This window comes from Hypanus sabinus, chromosome 13, assembly GCF_030144855.1.
Source record: "Hypanus sabinus isolate sHypSab1 chromosome 13, sHypSab1.hap1, whole genome shotgun sequence".
Classification (NCBI taxonomy): Eukaryota; Metazoa; Chordata; class Chondrichthyes; order Myliobatiformes; family Dasyatidae; genus Hypanus; species Hypanus sabinus.
This window is the reverse complement of record NC_082718.1, coordinates 17,005,234-17,026,320: the sequence shown is the minus strand read 5'-3', so window position 1 is coordinate 17,026,320 and position 21,087 is coordinate 17,005,234. Positions and strand designations below refer to the sequence as shown.

The 21,087-nt window shown below is 41.1% G+C and overlaps 1 protein-coding gene across 1 annotated transcript in view; it reads right to left on the bottom strand.

The window, feature by feature from the left end:
- reln (reelin) overlaps positions 1-21,087 on the bottom strand; it is a 307,273-nt gene that overhangs the window by 77,990 nt on the left and 208,196 nt on the right. Inside the window, exons 29-35 of the mRNA XM_059987188.1 lie at positions 17,741-17,898; positions 16,465-16,672; positions 15,266-15,342; positions 9,943-10,101; positions 7,858-8,046; positions 6,742-7,015; positions 4,151-4,291 (exon numbers count right to left, since the gene is read on the bottom strand). Coding sequence (XP_059843171.1) covers positions 4,151-4,291; positions 6,742-7,015; positions 7,858-8,046; positions 9,943-10,101; positions 15,266-15,342; positions 16,465-16,672; positions 17,741-17,898 — 1,206 coding nt within the window. The remainder of the gene's footprint in view (positions 1-4,150; positions 4,292-6,741; positions 7,016-7,857; positions 8,047-9,942; positions 10,102-15,265; positions 15,343-16,464; positions 16,673-17,740; positions 17,899-21,087) is intronic.

Sequence of the window (21,087 nt, the reverse complement as noted above, 5' to 3'; positions counted from 1 at the left end):
TCCCAGCAAATCGGAGAGATCCAACCTCGCACCCAGGTTAGGTGGTCAGGCGTCAAAACTCTTCCTCATCGACTCCTCTCCAAATTGCCCACTCCAACTCCAACAGCAATAGCAACTCTGTCCGCGTCTCCGTCCTGAGCATGTTGTGCTTCATCTTTGCAATGCACCCACATGGCTCATCCTTCGAATCAGCTCCAGCTCCACTTGCTCCTTCATTGCTTGCAGTGATAGTTTACCATAACTTACTTCAGAAAGGTGTTATTTGTAATGTTTTTAGTCGAATTTCTTGCCTTATGGACTGCCAGTGAGCTGCCGTACGTGTTGGGTACTGCCATCTTCAACCAGAAATTCACAAGAGAGAATGACAGTAACTGAGATTAGATTAAAAATTAACTGTATTTGTCACATGTAAACATACAGAGAAATGCGTCATTTGGGTCAACAATGATGTGCCGGGGGCAGCCCGCCAGTGTTGCCATGTTTCTGACCACAATTTAGTAACCCGAAACCATACGTCTTCAGAACGTGGGAGGAAACCAGAGTACCCGGAAGAAACTCACATGGTTATGGGGAGAACGTACAAACTCCTTACAGCTGGCTGCAGGAATTGAAACCGGATAACCAGCACTGTAAAGTGTCACGCCAGCTCTTAGGCTACCGTGCCATCCCTGGCCAAGGTTTTGTCAATAATACCTTCGAACCCTCCACCATCTTAAATTTCATGGTCAGCAGGTGCATGGATCAGCACTGTCTTCAAGTCTCTCTGTCCTAATTTACACGCATCCCGTCGTTGTTTCACTGTCACTGAATTAAATATCCAAAGCTTCCTGCTGGGCAACAGTGTGGAAGAATCCTTGTCATGTGCACTGCAATGGTTCAGTTAGAAAGTTAACCAGTCTTCACTTAGAATTGTGTAACACAAAAATAGGCCATCAAAGCATAAGCTTTGGAGTGATGATAAATCACTGCTCAGTCACTGTAATCACTGTAAATTAACACCAATCTTGTCCATGGATTCCTATTCATTTAGTCCACTCACTTGGCAGAAAAGAGTTCTCTTTCAAGTTGGAAGTCCCCACGGTGAACAAGAGAAAAAGTAGGAGCTGGAGGAATGGGCTGTGCCATCAGCTTAGCACAAACTGAGGAGAAGCCATCTAAAAAATTACACTGCTCTCGGAGCACTGCTCATTTAAGCAAGGTCAGTCTCCAAGGGTACGTTACTAATGACAGCTCTCAGCATTAACAGTTAAAAAAAAAGTTTTTCTCTTCCCTTTGCTGTAGTTACCTGTGGAGAGCTGGCAGCTTCACTGAGGAAGCTTCCTCACTTAAAAGGTTGGCCTGGATCCAGTTGCTGTTTCCCTGGGACCACTGCAAGGCAGGTCCTGGTTGCTAGTTCCATTTTCTCTCTCTCAGGACCCTGCTGCTGAAAATACTCCACTCTGCTTACCCACGGAGAGGTTGTTACAGAAATCAGTGGAATGGTGATGGTTGGAGAAGTTCTGCCTCAGGTTGCCATTTAGCAGAGCAGTAGAACAAGCAAGGCAACCTCCTCTAGGAGATCAGTAGAACATAGGAGGGAAAATATCCAGCAGAAACAAATCGGCATTGGTTTATTATTGTCGCTTGTATCAACGTCCAATGAAAAGCTTGTCTTGCATACTGTTCATACAGATCAAATCATTCCACGGTGCATTGAGCTCGAATAAGGTAGAACAATAACAAAGCAAAATAATGTGCAGAACTACTGAAAAAGTGCAGGCAGACGATAAAGTGCTGGATCATAACGAGGCAGATTGAGAGGCCAAGAGTCCATTCAAGAATCTGAAATCAGTGGGATAGAAGCTGCCCTTAAGCCTGGTCGCACGTGCTTTCAGGCTTTTTTACCTTCTGATAGGGGGAAGAGAAAGGAAGTCCGGGGTGGGTGGGGTCTTTGAATATGTTGGCCGCTTTACTGAGGCAGTGAGTAGTAAGGCAGAGTCCACTGAGTGAAGGCGGGTTCTGTTGTACTAGATCTACGGTTTTCCCAATCAAACCCATTCAAAGTCAGATATCAAAACTATGTACGGAAGAGTCCGATGCCAATAAATTAAAAAATAGGTATTTTCAGCAGACTTGAACTTGCAATGATTGCTTTGCAGATAACTATTTGAATATCTCCCACATGTTTTTTTTTCCTTCTATCCAGTGCAGACACGTTGCTGCTTGTGCATTTGCAAGACACTGTCAGATCAAACAGCCCAGAGAACCTCATAAACTACAATAATAAAACCCTGACACCCAGATTAGATTGTAACTATAATCACTTGTTGTAAACCGTTCAGACATTCATTTAATCTCATATCCCACGTGCATTTTCCATTCCTTATATTTGTTCACTGTCTGCTCCCTCCGCTGTACCATTAGTAGCTACCCTTTCATATCCCACGTGCATTTTCCATTCCTTATATTTGTTCACTGTCTGCTCCCTCTGCTGTACCATTAGTAGCTACCCTTTCATATCCCATGTGCATTTTCCATTCCTTATATTTGTTCACTGTCTGCTCCCTCCGCTGCACCATTAGTAGCTACCCTTTCACTTGTGTTCTTCAAGCTGAAAGCAGTCGCCCTTTGTGCCTCACAGTGTAAATTGCAGTGCAGGATTATTGTAGAGAATGCCTCCCATCTTCCAGCCCAGTACCCGAACTCCAACAGCGCCTCCCTTTGCAGGATGCCAAGTGGAGCTTGACAAGATTTAAGAAAATCCGACAGGGAAGGGAGGTATTCAGTTCATTTATCTGCCTTGGATTCCAGCAGTTCACTGGACTCCTGAATCCTGAGGATCACATAAGTTTTCAATGAATTTCCTCACAATTTTCATGAATACATCTCTAAGGAGGTCTCTGAAAAAAAAAACCTTGCATCAAGCTTACTTTTGACTCTGAGGAACAAACTACAGCTTGTGCATTCCCACCAAAAATTAAGTGTAAGAAAAGTGCATGTGAAGGGTGTGCGCTTTCCCACTGTCCTATTCCAACTGCAAAGCATTCCTGTGGATGAGGAGAATGAAACTGGTTATATTTGCTATTGTCGGTTCTGACACATTAACAAAGATGAAGTGAGCCTCACTCACAGAAAAGTATCAATTAAAAATCTGCCTTTCATCCGTTCCGTTCTTAAAAGCATTCAGTTATTCAATGTCACAAAACCCTTGGGAAATGCTGGCACTGAGACCACAGCAGCCATTCTCCCAGCTCCTGGAAGTTCAGCAGTGGCACTGTTCATTTATGAAAATGATTGTGGTAAAAAGGATCAAGTGAAGCTAGCAAATCAAATGACCTGATTTATGCAGTATATAACACTTCCAAATTGTGTCAGCTTTGATGTCCTATTCTTTTGATTTCCTAGCCTAACATAACAACTTTCACCTATCAAGGAATTCTTACTTACAGTCCTTTAGACCCCTTCTTCATAACTTCAGAACTGAATGGGCAGCCAATTCATTGTCATTCCAATAACACAAAGGGGGAAAATCTAATTTACTTCCATTCTAACTAATGGGCATTTGTAAATACAAAAAATACTTTTAAAATTTCAACAACGAACAGGAGAAAGTAGAAATGTAGCCAAACATCATTTTCCTTGTCAAATCCTAATCACACTCTGCCCCCAGTTACTTACTGAATTTCTAATTATTGGCTTGCCACAAAATGTAGTATTAAGAACCAATTTCAGAACACTCTAAAGGCGATGTAATTAAAATCATTTGGTAGCAGACTAATATCCTGTATTAGAGAGCTTTGAATAGGCCAGCATTAGAGCAGATGGTCCCATTAATGATTTACATCTAAAACCTTGTCAACCGTGAACATTTTCTTTATAATTGGAGCTGGACTGAGCAAGTTGGTGCTCAATAGCAAAACATGCACTGGCAGGGTTACTTTAATTAGTGGCTGTTGCCCTTTTGGGATTAGTTTGTCATGGGATACATTAGTCAACAGTTAATATACATCACACTGTAATCTGTAATGAATAATAATGAAAACTTTTCTCAATCTGTTTTAGACCTGATATTGCATCAGGATGAATTCTAATTATTTTTAGTCAGCAGTCAAAAATGGCTTCCTGCCTTACATCAGAGCGACAATTACAGAATCGATGCTTTCATACTTACACACAATGACCCATGTCACAAATGCCATGACCAGAACACATCCAGGGACACCCTGAGGCTAGGATCACATTATCAATGGCCCAATTATCAGTCCCAAAGGAGTATTCAGTCTGAATCCATCTGAACCGGGTCCTGGGGGAACTAATTAGACAGCAGAAGAATAAATAACAGTATCAAAAGGAAAGGTACTGGGTTAAAAAATAAATCATTCTCCACATTTGGGAAATGAAATATATTAATTAAAACAACTTCAAATTTCAAAACAAATTCTTACACAATTATTGAGGCATCAAAAAGGCTCACAGCAGTGTATGCCGCTTGATATTTTCACCTGCATCGTTATGGAAAGAGAATCAGATTTGGCGAGGTTCAACCAAAGCACATTCCTTTCATTTATAAGATTTGTCAAATGTTAGAACCGTGGAGTTTAGCTGATGCCTCAGTGTTACCATGACCTGTTTTCAAACCTGACCTCTGCTGCTGTCGGTGTGGAACTTGAATCTTCTCCTTGTGACCATGTGTGAGCTTCCCCTGGGTAAGCTGGCTTCTTTCTGCATCCCCCAAAATGTGATAGTATAATTGCTGATGATAAATTGCCCTTGGTGGAGAAGGAGGACGGTACAAGAATGAGGGGGGACGGGGGTGTTGATGGCCGTCAAAGAGGCTACCAGGAAATAAGCATGGAACAAGGTTTGCTGAGAGCTGCCAGAGGTTCAATGGGCTGAATGGCCACCTTCGATGTCATGACAAATATATCACTAATGCAAATTGGTCAAGATGAATATTGGAGTTGATAGGGAAAGAAAGTATTTCTTCTGGCAGGGAAATTCCTCTGCTGCATAGAAACAAAGCCTTGGTCCAACTCATTCATGCAGACCAAGGTACATTCCTGAGCAAGTCCCATTTGTCCTATATCACTCTAAATCGCTCCTATTCATGAACCTGTCCAAATGTCTTCTACTCATTGTAACTGTACTTGACTCTAATACTTTCCCTGGGAGCATTCACCAACCTCTGTGTTTTAAAAACTTGCTCCTCAAATCCGCCTTAAAATTTTCCCCTTTCACTTAAATCTATACCCTCTAGTTTCAAGCTTCCCTAGGCTGGGAAAAGGACTGTGACCAGTGATTTTATCTAGGCCCTTCATGATTGCCTAAACCTCCATATTATATATTCTAAACCTCAGCCTCTTTTGCTCCAGGGAAAACAGCCCCAGCCTATCCTGCCTCCGTTTCCCAGAAATATCTTTGTGAAAATTTTCTGCACACTCTCTAGCTTTATCATGTCCTTCCCATAATGAGGCCATTGGAACAGTGCACCACGATCTCAGCACCATCTTGTACAGCTTGTATGCCTATCAATGTCCCATCTGAAAGAGGCAAGCATGCCATCTGCATTCTTCACCACATCATCTGTCTCTCTTACTACTTTTAGGGAACCATATATTTGTACCCCTATGTCTTTCTGTTCTACAACACTGTCCAGGACCCTGTCAGGAACAGTTACTACCCCTCAACCAGCAGGCTCTTGAACAAGAGGATAACTACACTCATCTATTGAGTTGTTCCCAACCAATGATCCCACTTTAAGACTCTTAATGTTGCTATTTCATGCTCTCATGATTTATTGCTATTTATTTATTTTGCATACAGTTTGTTGTCTTCTGTGCTCTACTAGCTTTCCCTTTGATCCTGTTTATAGTTACTATTTGCTGAGTATGCCCACAGGAAAATAATCTCAGGGTTGTACATGGTGACGTGTATGTCCTTTGATAATAAATTTTACTTTGAACTTCGATTTACAGTGAAAGTCCTGCCTTGGATTAACTTCCCAAAGCGCTTGTCCGAGTTAAATTCCATTTGCCATTCCTTTGCCCACTTCCCCAGTAGATCTAGATTCTGCTGTAACCTTGGTCAAGTTTACTCGTTGTCTCTGGGTGTAATCTTACGAATAGATTGGGGCTATGTCAGAAAGCATTTCTTCACACAGTGGAAACTGTGTGAAGTGAAACTTGTTTTGGCCAGGATGGATAAGTGAAAACTTGAAAAACTGGCTCATTATTTTTTGTTAGGTGGTGATAATGAGGGAATGAACCCAACAATGGCTGATGAAGGTGAAGTCGATATCAGTTGTGATCTAACTGTGGTGAACTACATATACCTGTCTGGACACGCCCCCTGCTGACTGCTCCTGTGGCCCCTCCCACTGACTGTGGCTCCTCCCACAGACCCCGGTATAAAGGCGATTGAGGCCTGAGCCCAGCCCTCAGTCTCCAGGATGCAGTATGGTGGTCACTCACTGCTTGTTCTTTCTTCCAGTCAATGAAAGCCGATATCTCGCCTTCACGTCTCAGAGAGAGTTATTGATGGTGCATCACTAACTGTCTGGCAGAACAGAGGAGCTGAACGTGCTTTTCCCAAATGACCTTCTGAAGAAATTTAAACTATTTGTGCTAAACATATTTGATGTACATATATACATGCCCTTAATGCGATTATTTAATATAGGAGGCAAATGCCCTTATTGATCTTGGCCACTTCCTTTCTGGCCCCCACTCACACTTTTGTAATCTTCTGTCTCTGAACACTTACATGGTTCCTGGAGACAGGTAGACTGTGACACGTTTCCAGCTTTGAAATCTCTGTGCCGTGTAGACGGAGCTCTCTGTGTAGTGCAGACAACCAATGGTGGGAGGAACGCACTCTTCTATCACTAGGTGCCAGTCTTTGCCTGTGTTGAGTGAGAACTGCAGCTGGATGCTGGAGAAGTCTGGCGACTGGCTACCACAGCCTATATTGAGCTCAAACTGCAGGAATGTGGAGGCAGTAACGTGGAAGTCCCACGTTTCTGCAAACCGGGGCTTGCCTGGAACACAAAAGAGACAAAAGCAAATTTGTACCCGAGGAGAAAGAGAGAATGTATTTCTCATGGATAAAAATTTCCCTGGTAACTCCTCATCCCCATCACCTTCACATGCTGCATTGTACATCGATGGTGATCATGGTCTGTGACAATGATTGTTCTCTGCAAATTTTTCTACAGAAATGGTTTGCCATTGCCTTCTTCTGGGCCGTGTCTTTACAAGATGGGTGACCCCAGCCATTATTAATACTCTTCAGAGATTGTCTGCTTGGCATCAGTGGTCGCAAAACCAGGACCTGTGTGACATAGACCAGCTGCTCGTATAGCCACTCATCATCTGCTCCTACGGCTTCACATGACCCAGATTTGGGGTCTAAAAGGTGCTACAGCTTGCCCAAGGGTGACCTGCAGGCTTGCGGAGGGAAGGAGTGCCTTACAGCTCCTTTGGTAGAGACGTATCTCCACCCCACCACCCATATCTGCTAACTATGGTGTCAGTATTATTAAACATTGCTATGGTTATTTATTGACCATGTCCATAATGCTGGAAAATACTGCCTGCACTACCTTTTGTTAAGTTTTAGTAATGAGGATGGTGAATCTGTGCAACTCTCCACCCTGCTGGGTTGTGAAGACTAGATCGTTGGACATATTTTAAGGGGAGGTCGATACATTTTTGAAAGATTGAGGAATTAAAGGCTACAAGGAACTGGCGCACAAGAGGAGATAAGGCCTGGGCTGAATATTATCATAAAGACAGGGCAGACCTGAGGGGTCAGATACCCTATTCTAGCTGCTATTTTACTTGGTGTTCTTGTGTTTGAATGTTCTGTTCAATTACCTACCAATATTCTGATTAAAGACCAGTGCTGTATCCTTCGACAGACAATACGTATCTGGATTGCCTCCTTGAATACGATACCAATTGAACTGCAGGTCAGAGGAGTCATCAAAAGCATCTTGAAAATCAGTAAGCGAGCTATCGTTCATTCCAATCAAGATATCATCCAAGGCCCATTGTGCACTGAGCTTTCCTGAAAAGGAATACAGTCAATGTTAGATCGAGCAAGCAGCAAGAGGAACTGCAGAGCTCCATATTTAGGTCATATGTCCATTTCATAAAATATTAGTGCAAAAGATGTTAAATTGCAGAACAAATTATGAAAAATTAATTAGTTTGTACCTGTGATCTAATCACAACAATTAAAAGTCTTAAACTTATCTGCTACCCTGTGTGGGAAAGAAGAGGAACCAATGTAGGTGCTGATTCCCAGGAAGCTCACATGTTCTTGGTGTGTGTAACAGAGCTTAAAGGAGCATAGTTTCTGATCTAACTGAAGAAATTTATAGCAAATCCACGGAAATCCCTCTCTGTTTATACATGGCTTGGTAGAAAGATGAATGTCTACGAGATTCAATGCAAATTGGTAGATTGCATCCAAAATTAGCTCAGAGGTGAAAAGAAAAGGAGGAAAGTTAACAAAGGCAGGCAGATACTGTAGGATTAGTTTCACTCGGTACCATGGTCAGAGTGGACATTATGGGTCAAAAGAATCTGTTCCTGTGTTGTACTGTTCGGTATTCGATGACAGGACTTTTGGTGACTGAACAACAGTTTTGTAAAGGTGATGCACAGGGTTCAGAATTAGGCCCTAATGTCTCGTGGCATGTTGCAGAGATCTGAACGTGGGCCACAAGTAGAAAGTTCGCCATTGATACCAGAATTTTATGGTCACGCAGAAAACTGCATACACTTTAGCTAAACAAATAAGTGGTATATAGAACATAATCTTGAGAAGTGTGAGGTAATATATTTGGGAGGACCAACAGGATGAGTGAATACACAATATGTAGGAGGATATTAAAAAGTACACTGGAAAAATATACCTTAGACTGAATGTTCAACCCATTGCAACAGATCAATCAAACAACATATTGTACATCCATCCAAATAAGAGAAATTGCTACAACAAATTCAATTACAAACAATGCTAATGTTTTAATTCCTTAACAATTATTAAACACATTTTTAAGAATTTTAAATAAGAATTCTTTACTTCTGTCTATAGATAAGTAAAAGTAATTTGCAGGTACACATCAGTTTTAAATTAATTTAATTTCAGAGGAAACAAATCAATTCTTAAAGAAACAAGGGAGCTTTTAGACCTGTTTGTAACAGAAGTCAATGAACTATTCTGATCAAACTTTGATTGTGGTTGTCAATGATTCAGACAGGGAGAGTAATCAATTTTGATGCAGACTTTAAAAAAAGTCAAATATTTCCTCATCTTGAAATCGTGTGAAGCATTAAATGACATTTTGATGCATTGCAGAACTACTTGCAGGGCAAAAATTAAATTGTAGATGAACTTTTTCCTCAGTGACGATCTTATCATAAGGACAATATTCCCTTCATTTAACTGTTAAGATATTTTATATTTCCTTACAACTAAGCCATTCAGCTCATGGACAAATTCATTCATCCATTGATTTCCCCTGTAACCTATCCTTCCCACATTCTATTCATACCCTCAGATTCTTTCACCAAACTTGACCGGGGCAGTTTACAGTGGTGAGTCAATCCCACGAAATAACACTCATGTTAATATTGCTAGAGTTCAACTTTGCTGTCCATGTGATTTTCCAGATATTGATTATCAGCAGTCACTTCTAAACATATTGACACCATTTTATAATTGCGTGTGTTTTATTTGTTGCCTTTGCTCTTACATGCTATTTTAATTAGGACTAGCTCCAGGTTGCAATCTCATTAGTGCAAAGCCTCCTTGCTTCTCGTGCGACATAATCTTAAATGAGGTAATTTACATGGCCTGCTGGATGTAACATTAGATGATGGTCAGCAAAGGATCAGCTGCCTCAGGAGATCAACCCACTGATAAACTGATTCTGAACTGTGGCTTTAAGCTTACCGTGCTGTGGCTGCCACCAGCGAAATGCTGTCGATATGGTTTTGGCTTCAGGGTGTAGTTCAATGGTGATTATCTGAGGCTGCAGGAAAGACATGTAGTCCAGCTCACGCAGAACATGCCAAGTTACCCCATTATCATTGGTGTACTGGACGACAATCCCTAATTTTGGGGAGAGTGAAGGAAAGAGTGAGGGGGGAGGGAGGGGAGCAAGGAAGAGGAGGGGAGGGGAGAGAGGAAGGAGGGGGAGAGGAAGAATGGGAAGGGGTAGAGAGGGGGGGAGAGGGGAGAAGAGGAGGGGGAGGGGGCAGAGGGGGTGGGGGAGAGGGAAGGGGAGTGGAGTGGGGAGGGGGAGAAGAAGAGGGGAAGGGGTAGAGGGGGTGAGGGGGACGGGTTGAGGGGGAAGGGGGAGAGTGGGGGAGAGTGGAGTGGGGAGGGGGAGAAGAAGAGGAGAAGGGGAAAGGAAGAAGTAGAGGGGAGAGTGGAATGGGGAGGGGGAGATGAAGAGGGGAAGGGGTAGAGGGGGTGAGGGGGAGGGATTGAGGGGGAAGGGGAGAGTGGAGTGAGAGGGGAGGAGAGAGATGGAGAAGGGTAGTGGGAGGGAGAGAGAAAGATGATTAAGTTTGTTGCAAGAATTTTGCTTCATGGTGATATTATTCATAATGTTTAAGATTACTCTGGGTTATGGAGCAGGGGAAGTGTTTGAAAGCAGAATAGCTGGAGGGGAAATGCACCCCTCCAGAATAGAGTAAGTTGTTCTGTCAGGGTAAGGAATTTAAATAATCATGGTTTAGAAAATAGGAAGAAAACAAATAAACAATATATTTTTCTTTCTACTGGGTATCAATAAATTTTTCACTACCCAGATGTAAACAAGTTAATGTGTAGTCAAAAGGAAAATTACTTTTAACCTTTCTTCAAAAGTAAACTGAACTAAAGTAAATAAAAATATACCAAAATTGTTAATCGAATTTGTGTGATTTCCTTCTTTATCAAACATTTGTGAGAGAAGAGGTATTCCCAAGTTTGGAACTTTTATTTATAAAGTGACTACATATTCTATATTGCTCTTCTAGTGCTCCCTGTTGATTATTTGACTCACTTTGTTTCCTGGTCACTTGTAACAAAGATGACAATTTGGCCTTTTTGTTTTAGAATTTTATTGCAGCAAAACGGTTGTAAGTAATGTTAATAGAACAACATCGCTCCATCAGGAGGCATGAGGACAGGTAGCCAAGAGCATGGTCTAAGAAGTTGAATTTAAGCAACTTTTTAAAGCCAGGAAAAGGATAAGAATAGAGATGTAGGGAAGACATGTCAATGCAATGGAGGACACAATCACAACTGGTGGAATGGCTGAGATCCGTCAGGCACAAGAGGCCAGAAATTGAGCAACTCAGAGATCTTAACTGAAACATCGTTGGCATAACTAATTAACATGGAGGACAATCATAAACAAGAGAAAACCTGCAGATGCTGGAAATCCAAGCAGCGTACACAGGATGTTGGAGGAACCCAGCAGGCCAGGCAGCCTCTACGGTAAAGAGTCCCGTTGACATTTTGGGCCAAAACCCTTCATTAGGACTGATGAAGAATCTCAGCTCGAAACGCCGACTATACTCTTTTCCACAGATGCTGCCTGGCCTGCTGAGTTCCTCAAGCATTTTGTGTGTGTAGCATGTAGGACAAAATGGAGAGGCATGCTATGAGTCATTCCTGTTAAAGACCCCAACCACCCATTTTTTCCCTCAATTACTTTCCTACTCAAATCATTGACTGTAGGAAATCAGTGTCACAACTGTAAGGTTGAAAAGCTCATGTTTGTGACCTTTTTCCACTACTATACAGTATGAATATTAAAGTTTGTTCACATAATTCCAACAAAAAACAATCTATGCAGTTAAAAGTTGGCTTAATATGGCATAGGGCAACATCGTGCACATTTCTGTCTGCCTTAGCAACCATTAGGAAACATGGTAGTGTAGTGGTTATCATAGTGCTTTACAGTACAGGTAGCCGGGGTTCAATTCCAACTGCCCATTACCACGTGGGTTTCCTCCGGATGCTCTAGTTTCCTCCCATAGTCCAAAGACATTGTTAGATTGCTAAGTTAATTAATCACTGATCATTATAAATTGTCCTGGAATTAGGCTAGGGTTAATTTGGGGTTTGCTAAGTAGCGTGGTTCGATGGGTCAGAAGAGCCTATTCCACTCTTTATTCTGATAAATAAATAAATAAAAATTTCTTCATTTTAGATAAGATTTTCATTCTCCCTTGCACTTTATTTTACAACTGTAAGACTTTCCCCAATGAAATCCTCTACCTTAGAATGAAATATGGCTGTTTTTATTTACTCAATGGCCAATCAATTTAACTAAAGGTAAAATAGATAGAGCTGCAGATGATTGAAATAAAAACAGAAAATGCTAGAAATGCTCAGGTCACACAGCATCTGTGGAAAGCGTTCACACTTCAGGTTGAACAGCTTCAATCAGAACTGGAAAAGAGTAAAACAAGTTACAAATGAGAGGGAAAGGATGGATAGAATATAAGAAACACTTTCTCTGATGTTTATCATATCTATAACTCTCTGAACAATTAGTTCCTGTATAGTGTTGCACACTGGAACCTAACAACTTCACTATCCACATTCAACGTGAAAGAAGCAGTGTGCAGCTCAGGGTACCAATGTGAACTCATTCCAAGGCTTTTCAAAAAGATGCCTTAATGGGATCAATTGCTCTGAATCGACCATCAGCTATAATAGAAGTGTCCTGGTCATATCTGTTTTCAAGATGAGGCTTTCCATTCCAGGACATCTGAAATGTCCCTTTTTTTTTTGAGAAAACGTGTCTTCCCCTCGACTACAGTTGATCAAGTCCTCTCTTGCATATCCTCCATTTATTGGATTTGTGCTCTGTCAAAAAAATAACTGAGACAGAGATTCCTGAGTCCTCATCCATCACTCTGCTCAACTTCGCATCCAGCACATCGTCGTTTGGCATTTATGCCAGATGCAATGGGATCCCACCACAGGCCACATCTTCTACAGACCACTCATTTCTGCCTCCCCTAGAAACTGTTCTCTCTCTGACTCCCTGAACACTCATCATTCCCAACACACCCTCCCTGGGCCTTGGCACTTTCTTTTGCAAATATTGGAGGTGTAACATTTGCTGCTACATCTCTTCCTTCACCACTATCCAATGACCTAAACAGCTCTTCCAGGTAAAGCACCTGCTCTAACCTCGTCTACTGCATTTAGTGTTCCTAGTGTGCTTCCTCAACCTTCCATTTCCCATTCCCCCATCACACGTTTTTGTTTCTGTCCCTTGCCCACTTCTATCCATTTACCCAGGTTACGACAGGATTGCGTTCCTGAACACCATGTGTATGGGAGAGGATCACAGAAACAGATGTAACAGGAGAAGAAGAAGGTGCAAGAGGACTGGCCGCCAACCAGTCTCACTGACACAGTGAGTCAGTGACTGAGCCTGCAGTGTTCCCAGCTGTTTGGCTCAAACAGTTGTAGTGGCTTGGGTTCAGGGTGAGGAGCGAAGGCAAGCAGAAATTCCCTGTTCCAACTCAGTAGAAAGTGCCTGTAGCCCCATGGCAGCCTGCAAATCCATCCCCATCCATCCCGGTAGTCTCCCAAACACTCACTAGTACATAAACTTTATCCATTAATCAGGTGTTTGTAACCCAGGGAGATGTTCTATCCACACTCTTCAGCCACCATATTCCCTTCCCCAATCCAGTTCCAACTGTTCTCATTTTTCCCTTGAAATTTTAAAGTAAATTTATTATCAAAGTGCGTATATGTCAATGAATACAACCCTGAGATTCATTTTCTTTCAGACATATTCAATAAGTCCATAATAGAATCAACGAAAGACTGCACCAACTTGAGCGTTCAACAAGTATGCAAAAGACAGCAAACTGTGCAAATACAAAAAGAAAGAAATAATAAAAATAAATAAATAGGCAATAAATATAGAGAATATGTGATAAAAAGTCCTTGAAAGTGAGTCCATAAGGAACATTTCGGTGATGGGGCAAGTGAACTTGAGTGAAGTTATCCACTTTGGTTCAAGAGCCTGATGGTTGAGGAGTAGTAACTGTTCCTGAATCTGGTGGTTGAGTACTGAGGCTCCTGTACCTTCTTCCTAAAGGCAGCAGCAAGAAGAGATCATGGCCTGGGTGGTAGAGATCCCTGATGATGGATGCTGCTTTCTTGTGATAACACTTCATGTAGATGTGCTCAATGGTGGGAAGGGCCTCCATCTCTATCTTCAAGTCAAAATGCACCACATGCCCCCACCCCCACACAGCCCTAGGTCCAATATTTCCCCTTCCTTGCCTTCTTCTGTCTGTACCCACATCCCTCTAACTCCCATCCACCAAACTATCCATCATCCTTCACTCTTTCTTGGCCCATGTCTCCCTTAACCCTAATTGGCTCCATCTGCAGGTTGTCCACTCCTCTTCAGTCTATCTTTCACCTACTGGTCCCTATCTCACCTATTCTCCCCACACCTCTTTATACTGACTATCTTCCCTCTCTATTTTCTGATGTAGGTCTTGACACAAAACACTGACAATTCTTCAGCAAAGATGCTGTTTGACTTGTTGTGTTCCTCTAACAGTTTTTTCTTTGCTCTATCTTCCGGCATCTGCAATTTCTTGTGACTCTTCCAAATCACTCAGGCAAGCTACTGCTGGACTTCTGTTTGATTTCTGATCCTTAGGGTCCTTCTAGGAGTCAAAAGTGGTGAGCAGTCTTAATTCCAAGATTTCAGTTTATTTTAGAGAACAACCAAACAAACATACAAATATGAAGCAAACTGAATAAAGAGCTGAGAAATGATGCTATGAGGGGAATTTATGCTAAGGGGTGTATCAACAAAGAATAAAGATGCTGCTGAGAAATCTATCACTTTTATAGATAAGATAAAGTCCTTAGATAGGAATAAATGAAATAATTAATAGGCTACATAATTAAGATAACTAAATCATGTGGGTAATGTGCTAATACTTAGCCAATGAAAGATAAGAAAGGTGATAAACCGTTAGTTTAGCTGCTATACCGCTTTCTGCCAGTGGGTGAAAAATACATGAGTTTGTTAAAAGGTACAGATCTTATAAGAAGGATTATTAAAAAAAGACAGTGATTTCCAACACAATGTGTTAAACCATACACATAAACAAAAATATATACTCTTAACTGTGGAAGTTAGACTTCTTTATAACAGTGATGATAATATGATAATCCACATTGCCATGAAAATTGGGGTACATTATCAAATACTCTGAATTCTGGTTACCTTCATTTCGAGTTCTAGGTTTGTTGCAAGAGGATCCAAGGGTTTTACTTCCGATGCGGATATAAAATTGCACTAACCTTTGCATGAAAAATAGGAAGAAGATATCGCAAATACAGTTAATCAGAAACTCTTTACAGTACTAAGCAAACCAGATGGAAAGAACTGACAATCATCATGGGCAATATGGGAAGCACAGTTACGCAATCAGAATTATAACAGTTATCACATGACAGAACAAATCCAGCCATGAACCTGAACTATCTAACCCGTGAGACTGAATCTTGGACATCATGCATGAGTAAGTTGAAATCTAACTGAAGCCACTCCACGGGAAGTGAGCCGGGAAACTGCACTGTGGTGGCGCTGGGCTCCACACATGTGCATTCATGTTCAGGCTCAGGGCTGCATGTTGAAGCAGCTAAGCTGTGGATTGAAAATGATGACAGACTTAGTCAACAAAAAGTATTCAGGGCGTAATGATAACCTACTCTGCAAGGTGTAACAACAGCTAGTGTGGGGACAGATTATATTTGCACTAGGTACTGTTCTCAGGACTTGATGGTAAAACAGACTATCAGGAGCTTTATTCTGCATCTGCCTCATGCTTCGGATTGATCTTCCACTAGAGTAACTGGAATAAAAGAAACACCATTGCATTTTCCTGTCCTGATCATCCTAAATTAATTAACTTAAATCATTCACCAGCAAAGTTAAACCGATTACCAACATCTTTGTAAGGCAATGATATTCAGCACTGTGGAGTTTTGAATTAAGTCTGAATACCATAAGGGTGGCTTGTTCCAGATCTTCAGGGTCACATTTAGGTCACCAAGTTCAATTGGGTTTGCATATCCTAAAAATGGGACCAAGTTTGGAGGCAGATTCAGCCATCATCTATCAACTATCACGGAAGCAGTGTTCTTCTATAGTGAGCACAGCAATATTTCAGCTCATCTGAAGTGACCAAAACTAAATAAATTAGATTAATTAAACTAATTTAATTTGGATCTGCAGGTAATCAACACTTTGCTCATGAGATGGACCTTTACTGGAGAAGCTTTCTTTTCCATAAATAATAGATCTGTAATTACATTTGTACAGGCTTTTCATGAAATGCAGTGTGCACAAACAAAATTACTGAACAGCTCTTAATCTGAACTTTTGAAACAGCTATTATCAAATATAAATTTGCTTTTAACCTGATGTTTGTAGTGTCAAGACAGACAGTTCTGGCTTCTCTTCCCCCAGGGCCATTGAAATAGAGGGATTTCCCATCATTCAGTATCCCACAGCCAATTTCAGTCAGTCCTCCTGTCACCTTGAACCAGAGAGGACTGAGCTTATCCTCAAACCGATCAGTCATTTCACTGGGATTCGGTGTGTTCGACACGCAGGTTCCCTTTTCAACTATGAGATAATGAGCAATGTATCATTAAAAGAAGTATGTTTCTACATTTAATACTTCCTTCCAAATAGAGAAACATTTCTATCATCTAAGCTGAAAATGGGAGGCTGAAACAAAAACATCAAATATTTGAAAAATGCACACGAGTAAAATAATCAATAAACATTGGCTGCATCTATAATCAGTGTGAGACTGTAAGTTACAATGCATGGATATTGATTACACTCTTATACTCAGCACAACAAAAGAATTAAACTCTTTTATTGAGTAAAATGCTCAGCAGAAGCCTGCACCAAACTGCGATTTACTAATAATATTAATAACATATAGTCAGTACACTAAATGAGGCGGTGGACCACAGGAAAAGGTGATTTTAAATAATTTAAGCCTGTTAAAGTAAAAGTGTAACTAGTACTAGAAAGAGTCGCATTTAAATTTAAAAACAAAAAAGTTATTTCTTAAAATAACTTTTATGACTGTTAATAATGCATCACTCAGATTTGGGTGTACCATTAACTTATACCTGACACGATTGTCACAATATCTTCTTGATTTTGTTGCCGATGTATCCACAACATATTCAATTACCTATTTTCATTAGATCTACATACTATTTCACACTTCATAGAGAGAAACAAAATCTACATTTGTTATTCTATTTTTGTTGAGTTAGAAAAGTGTGAAATGGCTGATTTTGGACCTTGGCTCATTAAAGGTCTACTAGTAAATTTTATTTTCCAATCACTCCTTATACAGTTTTGGGAAACAAAACTTATCTTGGGAGGTAGTGAATAGAAAGGAAAATCAACTTAAGTTAAAGTAGTCCCCCAAAGTGTAGCTGCCCAAGTCATCCTGTCAAATGGAGTCAATTTCCAGGTCTTAGGATTCATTTGACAATGAGGAGAGGAGAAAGTGCTTGGTAATATCACTGGCCGGTCCTGATATCCCAGCCCAGCTGAAGAAGTATCAACACAAAGGAGCAGCACCCACAACATTTAACAAAGATGATCACTTTGCCATCTCTGCCACAAGCTTTAGATAAACATAACAGTCATGTGGGAGGATCTTACCAGAGTAGCCAAGGTCACAGAAGCAGACACCAGAGATGCAATCACCATGGCCACTGCAGTAGTTAGGACAAGGTTCAGAGATGTAAACTTCATCAAGGCCAAAGGCAGGTGCACTCTTGTGGCTGCTGGTCTCCTGAAACCAGCGGAATCGAGTCTTACTGTAATTCACCAAAGAATGAAAGAAACTGAGAAATTTCAATGCAGATTAAAATAATTAGTTATATACTGGCAAAGTAATGTAAGCGTTCAGATGATTTATAGTTAGGTTTTAGTTCAATGTTACTTTTCTCAGCATAATGGAAGAGTACTCAGCAAACGGAAAAGCCCTCTGCAGATGCTTCAGTTTCATAAATACAACACATGGCATAACAGGTTCCCTGGTGTAAATTCTTGGTAATGGGCCGATCTCACACCAGGCTACACATGTGACCTTGCCTGAGGCTCTCATGCATCTTGCACATTGTTGATTTCAAAAATGGAGAGGCTTTGTTCCCAGGTGGCCATGGCCAAAGGAGAGGCAGACTTCCCTCCGAGGCGTGAAAACAGGTATGCCCAAGGTCACGATTTCATCAGCTGTCCGTGACGTGCCAAATAACTATTTTAGTTCACTTCCTTATTTTATGACAAACATTAAAGCCTGAGTTTCATTAATGGGTCCTTCTTATAATCTACTTCTACAGAGTAAGCTGTGCTTTCAAGCAAGACAGCTACATGTTTATATGAGCATACAATATTTTGTGGCACCCTTAGCAAAGAATAAATTTTCATCTGATCTATGTCATTAAACCACAATCATTTATCTGTTTATGGAATCTTATAGAGCACAGGTTTCTTGCCACTCTGATACAATACTCTTCCCTCTTTCTCTGCCAAATTTGGACTGTGTGAGGGTCAGCAAATAGTCGACCTGCTCACTTGGGCTGGTTTCCAATCAGAAAAGCCAAACGCCCACGCAGGCACAGTTACACTTGGGCACAATTGCTCATGAGCCAGTAAACAATTCAAAGTACAAAAGAGTGGAGTTTTTTTCCCAGTTATTTCTAACAATACAAAATAATTACTGTACTGAATAAATAGGACTCTGTAAATTGAAAGGCTTATTCACAACGTGTACCAGTTGCATTTACTGCTCAAATAATTACAAAGCAGCAAAGAGCCTGCTGCTGGTATCAGAAGATTGTGTCCACTCCCTGTTCTGCATGTTAGGGAATTGTCAGACATGTAGCATGTTTTAAAGGTTACAGAATAAGGTTAGCAGGTATTAATCCCAACAAAAATCAACCAGTCTTCCAAAATAAACCTGCTGAAATGTAAAGTAAAAGCAGCAATCAACGTTGAAATGTAAGGGTCTCTAGAGAGCTCAGGCTGCTAGCCCACAGCAGAAGGCTTGCTGCTTGAGTTATGGATTGTGTTCATGTCCCTGTTTATCCCCATCAACTGCCTAACAGAGGACTCTGATCCATGGGCTTTTCCCCAGGGACACACACCGGGACATCAAGCGCTGCTGGACGGTCATCGACTCAGTGAAGGACGCCCTTTGGTTTGCCCGAAATTTGTTGGTCTTCCAGCACAGCAAGATGTCTGTAAGGGAAAGCATGAGACTGGCCCAGTTCAGGTGCTGTACATACTGAGCCTCAGTGCGACCAGTCTAAGGCTCTGTGGAGAAGGACCACAGTCCTGGGTCATTCTGCTGCTGCATGTGTTTGGGTTGGGAAGCTTCTCAAACCACAAAAACAGCATATCACCCCAAGGGGCAACACAAGAAACCTGGGTCTATGCTTGTTTAGTCTCCTTTAAAAAATGTTTACACTACTGAACGTATCAATCATAAATACTTTCCTTTATTCCTCTGTATATATTTTTACTATAAATAAAATCTATTTTTGAAATTTTTAAAAAGTTTGAGTCAATGAATAAAGGTTTTCTTATCTGCCCGTTTCTCCAGTGACTTAGTCACACTACACAGGACACAAAGTGCCCTATTATTTTCTGAAAGTCAGTCCATTACCACACAATGGCTCATTAACCACACTGTGGCTAATAACAAACTTCGACAGTGTAGTTAATGGGCAGTTTCCAAGTCACCCACACAATAAGTGAGAAGAAGAAGAAAATTCATTGTTCCCTTCCTGTTTCCCATCATATAGTCTCCATTTATATTTTTGGAACCTATATTCACTGACCAAGTCTATTTACATTAAAAACCATGTCTAATGTAAACATTGATTTAAAGACCAACATGGATTCTCAAAATAGGAAAGAAAATTTTATTTTATAAAAGTAGTGTAATGAGAACCACTGATATCTTCTAACACTGTATCTAACTCTTGATTGATGGATGGCTGGTAAATTCCATTTGTGCTCAACAACTGATTACAAAGAAAAAATGATGTAGACACAGTCTCTCCAACTGAATCTTTCCACAGACACCAAAAAGAAATAGAAGTAATAGTCGGCCACATTGTTCCTGCAGCCTACACAGCCGCTTAGTCAGACTGCAGCTGAAGCTCTATGTCTCTTCCTTACATTACAGGAGAAGCACCATCAATAACTCTGTCTGAGACGTAAAAGCGAGGTATCGGCTTTTATTGACTGGAAGAAGGAACAAGCAGTGGTTGACCACCATACTACATCCTGGAGACAGAGAGGCCGGGCTCAGACCTCAATCGCCTTTATACCGGGGTCTGTGGGAGGAGCCACAGGAGCAGTCAGCAGGGGGCGTGTCCAGACAGGTATATGTAGTTCACCACAACGGGTAGTTTTCTATATTCCATAAAGTAGATCCATTACTCTCATAGACAGGGAATTTCAAACATTTTCCACAAATTCCTCCTCATTTCAGTTGTATCTGACTAAACATCTAGCAAATAGCCAAAAATAAAGTTGGAAATATTCAGCTGCGTCTGTGGAGATTGAACCAGCTGACGCTTCCGGTCGCAGACATTTAATCAGAATAAGCCACTCAAGCTGTGATAATGCTGAAGTTTCATTTGGGGCTGTTCATCATGATTTCACCTTGATTAGAACATTGTGTACTTTAGACTCTCTTCATTGACTTCAGCACAAAAATCTAAACTGAGGATCAAGGCAGGTACAAGGGGAGTGCAGCATAGTTGCAAAATGCCGCAGTCTCTGCTCCATCAGACAGAGAGGAAATGTAGGGGAGTTATCCCCATATTAATCCCTCAAACAGAATTATCAAAGCTGATTAAAGCACAATAATACAACTGTAGATGCTGTGGATCAAAGAATACGTACACAACACTGGAAGAACTCAGCAGGTCAGGCAGCATCCGTGAGAAAAGAATAGCCAACGTTTTGGGCCAAGACCCTTCATCAGGAATGGG